This window comes from Mustelus asterias, chromosome 3 (assembly GCF_964213995.1).
Source record: "Mustelus asterias chromosome 3, sMusAst1.hap1.1, whole genome shotgun sequence".
Lineage (NCBI taxonomy): Eukaryota > Metazoa > Chordata > Chondrichthyes > Carcharhiniformes > Triakidae > Mustelus > Mustelus asterias.
The window spans coordinates 47,930,582-47,945,576 of record NC_135803.1 but is presented as its reverse complement, the minus strand read 5'-3'; the positions used below and the strand labels follow the sequence as shown (position 1 = coordinate 47,945,576).

The following is a 14,995-nucleotide window of genomic DNA, read 5'->3' as shown; positions in this document are numbered from 1 at the left end:
CTTGGAGTGGAATATGGAAAGCAGTCCACTTGATTGGCCCCATTCAGAAATATTCACTCCCTTTACCATCAATGTACGGTAGCAGCAGTGTGTACCATCTACAAGAAACACTGCAGGAGCTCACCAAAGCTCCGTAGATGGTAATGCCATTGAATGTCAAGGGGATTCTCACTATTGCAGGTCATCAATAGATGACCTACTTGTGTGGCGCGAATATTACTTGCCACATGTTAGCCCAAACCTGGATATTGTCCAGATCTTGCTGCATTTGGACATGAACTGCTTCAATATTTGGGGAGTCGCAAATGGTGCTGAACATTGTGCAGACATCAGCGAACATTCCCAGATGTTTATGATGAAAGGAAGGTCATTGATGAAGCCACTTAAGGGCCTTGTCCTGCCCAGCTTTAATTTTTTAGGCTGGTGGGAGTGGGTGTGAGTAGGGTGGGGAAACAATGGAAAAAATGTTTCCCTATCTTGGGTGCGAAAGGAGGATCGGGAGGTGCCTTACTCTGAAGGCCGATCCCCTCCACTACCTTGGAGCTCTGCCCCCCAACCCCCCACCCCCACCCTCCGGGCAAACTCCCCTGATCCTGCAAAGGTAGAAGATGCTTGGGAACATCACCACCTGGTGGTTTCACTCAAGTGAGCGTTAAATGGCAGTGGGCTTCCGAGAGTTGTTAGAATTGCATTACGTGCCAAGTCTCAGGATAGCGAGTACCAAGCACTATCATCCTTTAAATTTTTCCCATAAAAGGTTCTGAAGGGTCTTGACAGGTTAATTTGGGGGCATAATCTTAGTGTAAGGGGCTAATCATTTAGGACAGAGATGAGGAGAATTTTTTTCACTCAAAAGGGTTGTAAGTCTTTGGAATTCTCTACTTCAGAAGGTTGTGAATGTTACATTGTTGAATATATTTAAGGATTGGATAAACAGATTTTTGGTGTCTCTGGCAAACAAGGGACATCAGGAATAGGTGGGAAAATGAAGCTGACTCAAAAAATCAAAACTGATCATATTGAATAGTGGAGCAGGTTCGATGGTGCATATTCTATAATCCCTGAATTATTTGAATATTAACCTTCTCTAAAATGTTTGATTCCTTTGACAATTGTGAATGTGTGCCATTGACAACAAGAAAACAAGTGCACAAGATCTCTGCCACTATTCCTGCTCTAAAACATTCAGTCTGCTCCAGTCTTTTGGATATTACAGACACAGAAATCAGTCCTGAATACTACTGCACGAATATAAATTGACATCTACATAACTGCTTGTCTGTCTCCTTTTTAATTTCAGAGATATTACTTTGAAAGTCTGCCAAAGATACTGGTTCTGCAGCTGAAAAGATTTGAATTTGACTATACTGTGATGCGTTTCACAAAGCTGCATGACTTTCTGGAGATTCCAATGAAGTTAACATTTCAGAAGAAGAAGGTACAGATTTATTTTATTTTTCTATTTTTTATATTTTACTTTTTATAGATTACTTGCTTCTTGGAGTAGGAACAAAGGCAAAATGGCATGGGCTTCATTTAAATTTTAAAATTAAAGAGCAGTTAGTGCCTTCCTGTTATTTTAAGAACTTACTGAATTTGCAAATTAATCGTCCATTAAAGTTTCCAAAGAAAGTTATGCCTGGTAATCAACAGCATAAGTAACCATTTAATTTAAATTTTTGATGCAATGCATCAAACTCTCTGGCACAGAAAAGAAACAACTGGAACTGTGGAGTATCATTCTTTCAGGTAGTGAATTGTTATTAAAGATTCTTAAATTGTCAGGCTTTAAACTTTTTATGACATTGTGTTAGTCTCTTTTCTGTGTCTCCCTTGATCCAATTTTTCCATTCCTCTTAGGGAGTAATATTAACTTGAAGCTGCATAGAAAGCAAGACGTGATGGCAAGGGTGGTTTGTTAGTGTGCATACAACCCAGAAATAAGTGTAGTTACGTTTTCATTTTATAATTGAACTGCATAAATATTATTTGCTTCCACCACTTTCCTGTATTCTCTATTTTGGCAGTGAGTTTTTCACTCGTTTTGAATAGTAAGATAGGACTTAATAGTTGCACTGTGAAAGAGAAGCTCGGTTGATGGTAGGATTGCTTTGTGCTGAGGAAGCAGCTTTTGCATATGGCTACAAGATGTGATCAATAGAGGAATCTAATTGAACCTCTCCAATAAGGGAAATCTCCAGCAGAAATGTACATTGCTCTTGATGCTTTACCAGCATCATATTCCTGTTCCTCCTCCTCTGAAGAGGTTCTGCGCTCTGTGTCTTGCTCAGCTGGAAGTCCAAACCTTGTTGCTCTGCAATGTTGTGCAGAGAGGAGCTCACCATGACCATTCTGGAGACTTTAGCTGTTGAATATTGAAGGATGTCTCCAGATCTGTTGAGACGTCTGAAGCACATTTTCAGCACGGTGATCGCTGGTCCAGTGACAACTCTGGATTTCATTCAGCTTTCATTATATTATTCCTGGGACTTATTGAGTGGGTTCCTCAGAGGCATCAGCAGCAAAACTTTATGTGGTATCTCTTGTTTCAGAGCAGGCAGGTAGTAATTCTGCTTTGAGGTGTGAATCGGTTAGGGAGGGTGGACTGAAATCTTCATGGCAGCTACCAGAAATCTTGCACAGACCTGCAATAAGCACCTTTTTGTGGTTAATTGAGAGTGGAAGCCCTTGTAGTTATGAACATGTGAGCATATGAAATAGGAGCAGAAGTAGGCCATTTGACCCCTTGAGCTTATCCTACCATTCAATAAAATCATAGCAGATCTTTATGTTTCGAATGCCACATTCCCATCTACTGCTCCTAAATCTTTGATTCCTTTTCCTAACTAGAACCCATCTACTTCCACCTTAACAATATTCAACGGACCATCTCCATTGCCTTCTGAGGCAGAGTTCCAACGTTGCACAACCCTCAGAGGGAAAAAATTCCTCCTCCTCTCTGCTCTGAAAGGACGGCCCCTAATTGTTTCCAAGTCCACTTAATGAATACACCTGGGTAATATGGGAGCACCTAAGTTGTCACCTGTGCTCAGTTGACGCTACTGTCTGTACACCTGTGGCTAACCAGCCAGAGCTTTCTGATTGGCAGTTGCAATGTGTACATTATTTCCTACCCAGGTAAATATGGCATTAGTTATCTGTGTGGTTTATTTGTGGGCAGCTGACTGCAAAATTACCCCCAAATATTGCAACAGATCTCTGGGAGAAACTGGAGACAAAGAAGTTGAGGGGGAGGGTGACTTTAATAGTCACTGATAAAGCATAGCAACCAGGTTCAGGTGGTTTATCATTCAGGAAGATGTAGATATTATCATGGCCTGACAGGAGACTCAGAGCCTCCTGAGATACTGATGTTCTGACATATTGAGGTAGCTTATTCTTTCTCTTTGCTCAGGGTATAGTCTGCTGTGATCTTCAACTCACTGCTCATTACCTCTCTGATAAGTCTATAAGGAGAAGGTTGAAATTGTGTCTGTTCATACATTTGCTGGGGTTTCTGCTCTGCTCAGTCATGTTGGTGCTATGGCTCGTGCTGGTTATCTTGGTGCTCACCTGAGAAACAATAATGGCAGCACAGCAGCACCCATGCCAATCTGATTGATCACTGTTGTAAATTGGAGATTAGACATAAAACATCTGATGTGAAATTCACCTGTAAAGTCATGAAGTTTAAAGTTTATTTATTAATGTCACAAGTAGGCTTACATTAACACTACAGTGAAGCCACTGTGAAAATCCCCTCGTCACCACACTCTGGCAATTGGGTGTGGAAGGACTACAGAGCTTCAACCTGATTCATTGGTTGTAGCTTTGCTTAGCTGTGTTTATCACTTGCTACTTATAATATGTGGTATGCAAGTAGTTGACACCTGGAAAACAAACGGAATCACATTAGAAACCATCAGTATGAGGACTGCACATTTCACTATGTGCCCATTTACCAACACCCAGGATAGTTGCCTCATCATCCTTACTCCTGGCCAGTTCAACCTCTCTATCTCCAATGGATAAACTCCCTCCTCTTCAGTGATTGCCATCGCCTCTTTCTCAGCTGGCATGCGGACCATTCTGACATAGCTGTCCACTTGCACATATAAAAGGTAAAGTCACCATAGTCCCAGACGACCACAGGCTGTGACTGGTGGCGATTTAACCTGAGAATGGCAAGATTGAGAAAGCAGGGCTTTCCATGAACAACCTCAGCTGGTATAGGAATATGAACCCGTGCTGTTGGCATCACTCTGCATTGCTAACAAGCTGCTCAGCCAATTAAGCTAAACCAGCTCTGTAATAGGCCACATGTAGATGCAACATTGTCAGCTGAATGTTTCATCAATGGGAAGCTACCCCACTGCTAAATCGTATGTGTTTTGTGTGAACATTTCTGGCACTTAGAGTTTTAATTATAGTAGAGTGGGAAAAAGCAAAAAGACAGACCGGAATTTTACTGTCCTGCCTACCCCGGGAATTGGAGTGGGCGAGGAGTGGACCATGGAAAGGTCTGTTGGCCTCGGTCGGGATTTTATGATTCCATATGAGCGAGGCCATAAAATCCCATCCAGAGAGTGGAGATTGCGCTTAGTTCCGGTTATAAAAATGGAAATTACACTGTTGACAATATCTTGGCCAACGAATCCATGCCAGCATGTACAGTAATCTAATAAGTAAAAAAATATATTTACAGTATAGGTTTCTTTTCTCATGAGCGTGCTATTAAAATCCAGCAAACTTGATTTACACAAAAGTTTCAACTTTTTATTTCTTTTCACAGATTAAAGACACTGATATAACAGAGTGGTATCTGCTCCCCATGGTAAGACTTTTTCACCTTTTCTAATATTCTAACCACAATAGTTAGCACTGCAGCCTCACAACGCCAGGGGCCTGGGTTCAATTCCAGCGTTGGGTAATTGTCTGTGTGGAGTTTGTACATTCTCCCTGTGTCTGCGTGGGTTTCCTCCGGGTGTTCTGGTTTCCTCCCTCAGTCCATGATGTGCCGGTTAAGTGGATTGGCTCAGCTAAATTGTCCCTTAGTGTCCCAAGATATGTAGGTTAGCAGGGGATTTAGCAGGGTAAATGCATTCGGTTACCGGGATAGGACAGGGAAATGGGCCTGGATAAGATGCTCTGTTGGAGAATTGGTGCAGATTCCAGCTCTGAATCGCTTCCTTCTGCACTAGAGATCCTATGGCACCATGATTCATTACAATGTATCTATTGTTTTGATAGTTGGGGATTGGTTAATCATTTGCAGGGGGATCTCACAATTCAAGGCACATTACACCAATAGTACACACTGTCATATGATACCAACAATATTCATTCTAAGCCCACCCAAGGTAGTTAACCTTGAGTACAGCTCCTCACATCCTGCTTCCTGTAAGGTCTCCATCCCATTCATCCAGTATCTCTGCCTCTGTCGCATTTGTTCTGATGATGCCACCTTCACAAATGGTGCTTCTGACACATTGACTGAAGCTTATATAGTTTATGTAGGTAGGATAGAAAGTGGGGCTTCCTGAGTTTTCTGGATGAGCTGATCTTTAGCAGAGGTTGGAAGGTGGGGTGCCAATCAGAAGAATATTTAAATAATCAAATCTGGAGGTAAGAAAAGCATTAGTGCGGATTTCAGCATCAGATGGTTTGAATAAGGGAGCGGAATGCATAATATTATGGATTGGAAAAAGGCATTCTTAGCCATGGAGAGGATTTATCAACCAGAAACTCATTTCAGAATCAAATGGTGCAATGGTCTGGTTCAGTCTCAGATGTTTGGTGGGAGAGTAGCTAGGGAACAGATGGTTTTGTGGTGGAAAGTGAAGTCGATAGCAAATTTGACTGCTTACCATCCAGATTTTTGGCATTTTGGCTGCCATTTTGGATTCCAGCATCTACAGTATTTTGTTTATTTTACGACTGTGTAATGGTTCAACACACCATGAATATATGATGCTGTAGCATAGAGGATGCAGATTTAATTCTATTTGTGTTACTGAATCTTTGCTCTCACAGCCAGATTGAATCAGTAGTGAGTTGTGGATATTGTCCGAGATTGAATATAAGCAGCATTCCACAGACCTTTGTCATTTATATGTGGAGCTAATCAATAATAAATGTGGCTATTGGGAAAATAGCTCTATAAATAGTGATATAAATTGATCCCCTGTGTTACAATCCACTGGATTCTCACTATTCCTTTTGTGTTCAGTTCCACTTATTCTGAAATGGAAAGTGGGAATTGGTTGAATTATGTTTTCGTATCATTGGCGTTTTTTGAAGAAGTGACCAAAATGGTTGACGAAGGAAGGGCCGTGGATGTTGTCCATATGGACTTTAGTAAAGCATTTGACAAAGTCCCTCATGGTAGGCTAGTGAAAAAGGTTGGATCCCATGGGATAAAGGGGGAGGTGGCTAGATGGGTGGAGAACTGGCTTGGTCATAGAAGACAGAGGGTGGTAGTGGAAGGGTCTTTTTCCAGCTGGAGGCCTGTGACTAGTGGTGTACCGCAGGGCTCTGTATTGGGACCTCTGCTGTTTGTGATTTATATAAATGATCTGGAAGAAGGAGTAACGGGTGATCAGTAAGTTTGCGGACGACACAAAACTGGCAGGACTTGCAGATAGTGAGGAACATTGTCAGAGGCTACAGAAGGATATAGATAGGCTGGAAATTTGGGCAAGGAAATGGCAGATGGAGTTCAATCCTGATAAATGCGAAGTGATGCATTTTGGTGGGAATAATGTAGGGAGGAGCTACACGATAAATGGAAGAACCATAAAGGGTGTAGAGACGCAGAGGGACCTGGGTGTGCAAGTCCACAGATCTTTGAAGGTGACGTCACAGGTGGAGAAGGTGGTGAAGAAGGCATATGGCATGCTTGCCTTTATAGGACGGGGCATAGAGTATAAAAGTTGGGGTCTGATGTTGCAGATGTATAGAACGTTGGTTCGGCCGCATTTGGAATACTGCGTCCAGTTCTGGTCGCCACACTACCAGAAGGACGTGGAGGCTTTGGAGAGAGTACAGAGGAGGTTTACCAGGATGTTGCCTGGTATGGAGGGGCTTGGTTATGAGGAGAGATTGGGGAAACTGGGGATGTTTTCCTTGGAAAGACGGAGGATGAGGGGAGACTTAATAGAGGTGTATAAAATTATGAAAGGCATAGATAGGGTGAACGGTGGGAAGCTTTTCCCCGGGTCGGTGGTGACGTTCACGAGGGGTCATAGGTTCAAGGTGAAGGGGGGGAGGTTTAACACAGATATCAGAAGGACATATTTCACACAGAGGGTCGTGGGGGCCTGGAATGTGTTGCCGGGCAAGGTGGTGGAGGCGGACACACTGGGAACGTTTAAGACTTATCTAGACAGCTATATGAACGGAGTGGGAATGGAGGGATACAAAAGAGTGGTCTAGTTTGGACCAGGGAGCGGCGCGGGCTAATTGTTCCTGGTTTCTCGTTTCAAGGCTTCATTCTATGATCATCTTGCTGGTGCCAGTACAGAGTGAGACTGCGGATAGTTGGGAACCTGTCTCGGGGGCAGGGAATTCATATGGTGTTCGTGGAAGTGGAAATGACTAGGGTTGGGAAGCATTTTCCGATCAGGGCCATTGTGATCTCCTGGACTCGTTTCGATCGCCTCAGGGGGTCGGAGAGGAATTTCCCAGATTTTCTTTTCCCCATATTGGCCCTGGGGTTTTTCACTCTGGGTTTTCGCCTCTCCCTGGAGATCACATGGTCTGGAATGGGGGGGTGGGGGTGAGTTAATAGGTTGTAATGAACAAAGCATCGTAGCTGTGAGGGACAGCTCGGTGGATAGGATATTGGTATGTAGATAGGCTGGAAAATTGGGCGGGGATCCTGGATTCAGGATTCAATCCTGGACTGGGGAGCGGCGCGGGCTTGGAGGGCCGAAGGGCCTGTTCCTGTGCTGTATTGTTCTTTGTTCTTTGTTCATTGCCTCAGTGGCCTCTCTCAGAAATTATTCTGCAGTACATAAATTGAATGGTGGTACATTGGAGTTTTCAGTTTGTGGTGAGCCAAATTTACCATTAAAGTAAAAAGTGAGATTAATGGCACTCATTGTAATTTATGCACCAATTTCCCTATAAGCTTTGTAAAAATAGTATCGTCCTCTCTGGCTTTCCAGTCAAACATATTGAGCAGTGTGAAATTGTTGCATTAGCATCATAGCTATGGACTAAACTCACCACAGATAGGTCAGTTCATTTATTTTGCCTGCATTCAGAAACGGTCTCCCAAAGCACAGGCTTGGTGCAACATTGGCGGGTTTATACTGACAGGCTAGAGAGAAGATAAGTGTCCAAGGTGTGGGAAGGGGGTCGAGAGCAGGGGATGTCAAGTCAGGCGTGGGGGTCAGGGGATCAAGTAAGCAAGGGATTTGCTTTGGGGGATGTTGGAGCAGGGGGAGGTTGGTCTAGGTGAGAGAGGTTGATATGACATTAAAGCTATCCAGTGCATTCAAAATTATATTCAGTGCACTCAAAGCTATGCACATCATACTCAAAGCTATCCACTGCATGCTCAAAACTATCTCCATCATGATCAAAGCTATCCATAGTGCACTCAAAGTTATCTGCAATATGCTCAAAGCTATCTGACGTGTTCAAAGATATCCGCATCACAAAATCTATCACGCATTCAAAGCTATTCACAGCATGCTCAAAGCTATCCTTTGCACACTCAAAGTTATCAAATGTGCTCAAAGCTATCCAGCATGCTTAAAATTATCCACAGTACATTCAAAGCTACCTGACATGCTGAAAGCTCTCCAGCACTCTTAAAGTTATCCACAGCACGCTCAAAGCTATCCGATACGCTCAAAATGATGAAACAAGGTAAGTGACCGGAATTGGAAAATACAAGGAAATTAATTGGCTGGGATGAGGCCATAAGGTGGCCACTAATTGACCTCCTAAAGTAGTTATTGGCCCCATAAAATTAGAGGTAGGTCAGGAAGGTAGGCAGCGGGCAGGACATCACTTCATTTCATGACTCTCGCCACCTTGAAACTAGCCAATGGGGAATAAAACCTGGCAAAACAACACGACCACCAGAATAAAAAACAAACTTAACTACTGTGCAATCCCAGGTATTTTCCAGAACGTTTAGTAGACCGAATGTTCCAGTGTTGTATTGCAATCAGAAATATTTCAGTGTGATGTTTTTCTAACAGGAGTAGAACGTATAGTAATGTCACTGTGCACTGAACAGATTTCAATTGACATTTTCCATAGGAATCCAGAAAAGCGGCAAGAACAAATTTAACAGACCTGCAACCAAGTCCATCAAAAAGATCCAAAAATGCTGAGTCTGAAGAAAGGCAGGAACAACTAAAAGATGAGAGGCAGGAGGTAAGGAGTACATTACAGGGAGAGAGTGCAGATAAACATGTGGCTGCAGGGATGGTGTAGGAGGGAGGGTTTCAGTTACATGGATAATTGGAGCACATTCTGGGGAAGGTGGGACCTGTACAAACCAGAAGGGCACCAATATCCTGGGAGGGAAATTTGCTACGGCTCTTCGGGGGGGTTTAAACTAATTTGTCAGGGGGATGGAAAAACGAGCTGTAGTCCAGAAGCCAATGTTGAGTGTAGTGAAGTACTGAGGAGGGTATCAAGGTCGCAGGAGTGTACCGGCAGACAGGAAGGTGGGTTGAAGTGTGTCTACTCCAATGCAAGGAGCATCCGGAATAAGGTAGGTGAACTTGGAGCGTGGATTGGTACTTGGGACTACGATGTTGTGGCCATTACGGAGACATGGTTAGAACAGGGACAGGAATGGTTGTTGGAAGTTCCGGGGTATAGATGTTTCAGTAAGAGTAGGGAAGGTGGTAAAAGAGGTGGGGGAGTAGCATTGTTAATCAAGGATAATTTAACGGCTGCAGAAAGGCAGTTCAAGGGTGATCTGCCTACTGAGGTAATATGGGCTGAAGTTAGAAATAGGAAAGGAGCGGTCACATTGTTAGGAGTTTTCTATAGGCCCCCAAATAGTAATAGAGATATGGAGGAAGAAATTGCAAAGCAGATTATGGATAGCTGTGGAGGTCACAAAGTAGTTGTCATGGGTGACTTTAACTTTCCAAATATTGATTGGAACCTTTGTAGGTCGAATAGTTCGGATGGGGCAGTTTTTGTACAGTGTGTGCAGGAGGGTTTCCTGACACAATATGTGGATAGGCCGACAAGAGGTGGGGCCACATTGGACTTGGTACTGGGTAATGAACCGGGCCAAGTGTTAGATTTGTTTGTGGGAGAGCACTTTGGAGATAGTGACCACAATTCGGTGTCTTTTGTTATTGCAATGGAGAGGGATAGGGCCATACGGCAGGACAAGGTTTATAATTGGGGTAGGGGTAATTATGATGCGATTAGGCAAGAATTAGGGAACATAAGATGGGAACAGAAACTGTCAGGGAAGGGCACAAATGAAAAGTGGAGCTTGTTCAAGGAACAAATACTGCGTGTCCTTGATAGGTATGTCCCTGTCAGGCAGGGAGGAAATAGCCGAGTGAGGGAACCATGGTTCACGAAAGAGGTTGAATGTCTTGTCAAGAGGAAAAAGGAAGCGTATGTAAGGATGAGAAAACAAGGTTCAGTTGGGTCGCTTGAGGGTTACAAGGTAGCAAGGAATGAGCTAAAAAAAAGGGCTTAGGAGAGCTAGGAGAGCTCGGCGGGTCGGATCAAGGAAAACCCCAAGGCTTTTTACTCTTATGTGAGGAATAAAATTTTATAAATAAAATTAATTTTATTTATAAAATAAGGAATAAAATTTTATAAATAAAACCAATTTTCCACATGCTACATTGCCCCTTAGTGTCAGGGAGACTAGCTGGGGTAAATGCATGGTGTTATGGGGTAAGCCCTGGGTGGGATTGCAGTCAGTGTAGACTCGATGGGCTGAATGGCCTCCTTCTGCACTGTAGGATTCTATGATTGCCCTATAACCCCACGTATTTACTTGATAATCCCCCTAACCTATAAATCTTGGGACAGTATGGCCAATCCATCTAACCTACACACCTTTGAACTGTGGGAAGAACCCACAGATACCTAGAGGAAACCCATGCAGACATGGGGAGAATGTGTGCAAACTCCACACAGACAGTCACGCAAGGCCAGAATTGAACCCGGGTACCTGGCGCTGTGAGGCAGCAGTGCCAACCAATGTGCCACACCTGTAGGTGGTGGCATTCCCATGTGTCACCTGCCCTCGTCTTTCTAGCTGGTAGAGGTTGTGGATTTGGGAAATGTTGTTGAAAGAAGCTTGGTGAGTTGCTGCAGTTCATCTTGTATATGGTACACACTGCTACCACTGTGTGTGGAGGAAGTGAATGTTTAAGTCAGTGGATGGGGGCGCCAAACAAAAAGGTTGCTTTGCCTTGGGTGGTGTGAACCTTCTTGAGTGTTGTTGAAGTTACGGTCATAGAGGCAAGTGGAGAGTATTCCATCACACTCCTGATTTGTGCCTTGTAGATGGCTTTAGGGAGTGAGGAATTACTTGCCACAGGATTCCTAGCCTCTGACCTGTCCTTATAGCCACAGTATCTATGTGGCTAGTCCAGTTCAGTTTCTGGTCAATGGTAACCCTCAGGATGTTAATAGTGAGGAATTCTGTGATGGTAATGTCATTGAATGTCAAGGAAGATGATCATTGCCAGGCATTTGTGTGGTGCAAATATTACTTGCCAGTTGTCAGTCCAAGCTTGAATATTTTCCAACATTAAATCAAGGTTAAGAACAACTTGCGTTAGAGACATCAGTTAAATTGCTGTCATATTCCAAAGTCTTTGAAGTTTAAAGTGTGATGTACCTTCCTTTACATTGTGTTTCAATCTCTCTCTAGGAATACACCACATACGAGCTGTTGGCAATCTGTGATCATTCGGGAGGATATGGCAGTGGCCATTATATTGCTTACATTAAACCAGGTTCTTCCAGTAATTGGTACAGTTTTAATGATATAAATGTCAAAGAGGTAAATATTTTCTTCACTGAGACAAATATTCCGACTATAGATTCATAGATGTTTACAGCACAGAAGGAGGCCATTCAGCCCATCGCGTCCACACCAGTCAACAAAGATCTGACTACACGAATCCCATTTCCCTGCACATGGCCTATAGCCATAAAAGAACATCTGAGCATAAAAGCAAGCATATAATATTCCAGACAATTTTTCAATTACGTTAAGGAATCCAGATATATTTTGGAAGTTTAAAGCTCATTATTTAAATAGATTTCTATGTATTTTGCTGTGCATAAAATAATTTCATAAAAGATCAATTAATTTTACTTGTTCAATGAAGAGATGGATTTTGCCTCCACATTCGCCACAAGTGCAAATGGCGATGCATCTCAAAATTCCGTCAGAGCTGGAAAATGAAAATCTCAATGGTGAGATCTCACTTTCAGATTATCCCCGACCCCTGCCAGTGATACAGTGAGGATCCTGCCCAGGAAAGTCAGGAACCTTATTTTAATATATTTAAATATAATTAGTGGGCTTCCCCACTGTATCATTCCTCCCATTAGGGGTTCCCCCCTCGCCGATATCACGTCACAACAACCAGGTTTACAACTGATTTTTAAAACCGGTAACTAGGTGAAGGGAACCGGGGCACACAGGTAAATACAGCCCCCTGGGGGGGGACACATTGCTGGGAAGTACGCTGGCAATGACAAGGTGCCAGAGGTGGTGCGGGAGAGGTTGGGGGGGGGAAAGGGGGCCTTCAGTTAGGGATGTCCGTACCCTATGTCCGTGATGGTGAGGGGATGTCAGTGATGGTGGGGGGATGTCAGTGATGGGGGGGGAGGGGGGGGGGCGGTGGCTTGTGGCAGGAAGGCTTCCTGAGGAGTGGGGGGGATGGGGGAGGCCAGGGCAGTAGCAGTTTCCCAACAAAGGGGCACTTACTCAGCATCAGCAACTCTCTGACCTGCACAGGCAAAATTTAGAGATCCGTAGAAGGTCAAGAATGTCTGGCCGAGAACTCGAGGCATTGAAAAAAAGCAGAAAATAAAGTTACTGAGGGAGGGAAGGAGGGGTGGGAAGAGTATATGCAAGGGGACAGGTCTCCGTCTGCTTGGGAAGGAGGAGTCTATTTTAAATTTAAATTTTATTAAGATCAGTGCATCCTTTAGAAGTGGCAACTTGATCTCTGGAGAGTCGACATTGCTGGCCCCTCACCTTGCCTCCCCCCCCCCCCCTCCCTCCCCCCCACCCCGGATCTCCTCCCCATAGTGTGATGGTGTCAGACACACCCCGTATTTTTTATAATCAAGTGCTGGAAAGTATAGAGAGAAAACCCGACTGTGTAGTGGGCAAACCGCACACCTGTTTTCTCACCTGATCCAGCACCTCGAAAAAAAAATGAAAAATTCCACTCATTATTTCAGGAGAGTATTTTGAGGTTAAAAAAATCCACCAATCTTTCCACACTGCTGTCAGTGTAACAGGGCTGCCTGTTGCTTTCGTTTGCCACTGGCCCTGTTTCAAAATCCAAGCAGAGTCCAGCTGGCAGCGCCACTCTGCAGAGGCAATGTAATCTTGGAATGGCATCCTTTTGAGACATACGCAGGAGTTGCAGACCAGATAGGCCCAAGATGAAAAGGATCATGGAGCGGACTTCCCCCAAGCTCCCCTGGGCATGATCAATGGTGGGTGGAGGAGTAGAATTCAGCGGGAGGCTCAAAAACCTGTTTGAAGCTGGTGTGACATTACAATGGGTTCTTCTGATGCTGCTAGCCATGGCTGATTGGGAATCTCACTGGAGGCCTTCGTGAAACCAATTTGCATCCCACTAATGGGACTGACCAGTTTCTTGCCCCCTTGCCCAATTCTCTGTGACACCAGTAGGAAAACCAATGCAGAACATGTCTGGATCGTTGTGGTGTGCAAAAGTCCAGACAAACCTTAAGAAAGCCTGTGGGTGCCTCCGGAGCTTGAGATGGAGGCAGCCAATGACACTGGACCCGAGAAAACCACAGCAGCAAGTGGAGGGGTAGCTCTACTATCACTTCAGCTTAAGTGACTTTGAGGAGGTCCACCTTCCAGCCTCAGAGTTTTCCTGAAGGTCCGTCTTTTTTTTTCAGGAAATCCATCTTCTTCCTTTAATGGTGGGTCAGTGATATTGGGAACCTTTTCAATATGGTACCTGGGTATGACAGCAGGATGCACGCCATCAAGCCTATCCCATCAAGGAAGATGGCACAGAATTCCCAGATGCATAGATAATTACACCTGGGACAGAAGATATGGCTTGGTTTTCCGTTGGTCTCCTGCTGGTCTCCAAAGTGGAAAACACTCCCCGTCTCTACCATGGGACTCATTCCTTTTGGGAGAATTCCGCCCATGGTTTCCTGAAATGTTCTTCAGCATTGGGTCACTGTTCTAATTACAGGTGACCACCCTAAGATCGATTATCGAGTGCCTATTTAACTCTGCAACCTGAATTCAACTGAGCAGAAAGCTGCCGCCTGCTTTTGGCAACTACAGATGCCGCTAGACCAATCGAAAATGCATATGGCAGGTTGTGTAGGAATGTCCCATCAGATAGACTCCCAGATTACTGCCAAAAACTAAAGGGTTTGTTCAGTAAAAATGTCCTAAACCCTGGATCCAGTTTTGTCAAGATGTTGAAAAGGGGCAGAAATCTTGAAATTGCCACATCTCCTGCATCAATGTTCCTTCTAAATTCTGTTGGTTGTGCATGACTAGCTTGTTGCACTATGCAATACCTTAAAATTTAATATGTGGTCACTCATGGCCACATGATACATTGCCTGTACACGACCTGATTGTTCCCCATGCAGCACATTTTCACACACTAAGCTACTCCAAGGGAACATTGTTCCATATATTATTCCCCACTGCTGCAGCACCACCACCAAATAATCCTGTAATTATGCAGCAGAATATTTGTGCAATATTTACACTATAATCATAAACAAGAGTTTT

The 14,995-nt window shown here is 44.0% G+C and overlaps 1 protein-coding gene across 1 annotated transcript in view; it reads left to right on the top strand.

The window, feature by feature from the left end:
- Nucleotides 1–14,995, top strand: part of LOC144483766 (ubiquitin carboxyl-terminal hydrolase 47-like) — a 46,857-nt gene that overhangs the window by 23,929 nt on the left and 7,933 nt on the right. The window contains exons 8-11 of the mRNA XM_078202314.1: nucleotides 1,301–1,438; nucleotides 4,793–4,834; nucleotides 9,277–9,393; nucleotides 11,885–12,016. Of these exons, the coding sequence (XP_078058440.1) occupies nucleotides 1,301–1,438; nucleotides 4,793–4,834; nucleotides 9,277–9,393; nucleotides 11,885–12,016 (429 nt within the window). The remainder of the gene's footprint in view (nucleotides 1–1,300; nucleotides 1,439–4,792; nucleotides 4,835–9,276; nucleotides 9,394–11,884; nucleotides 12,017–14,995) is intronic.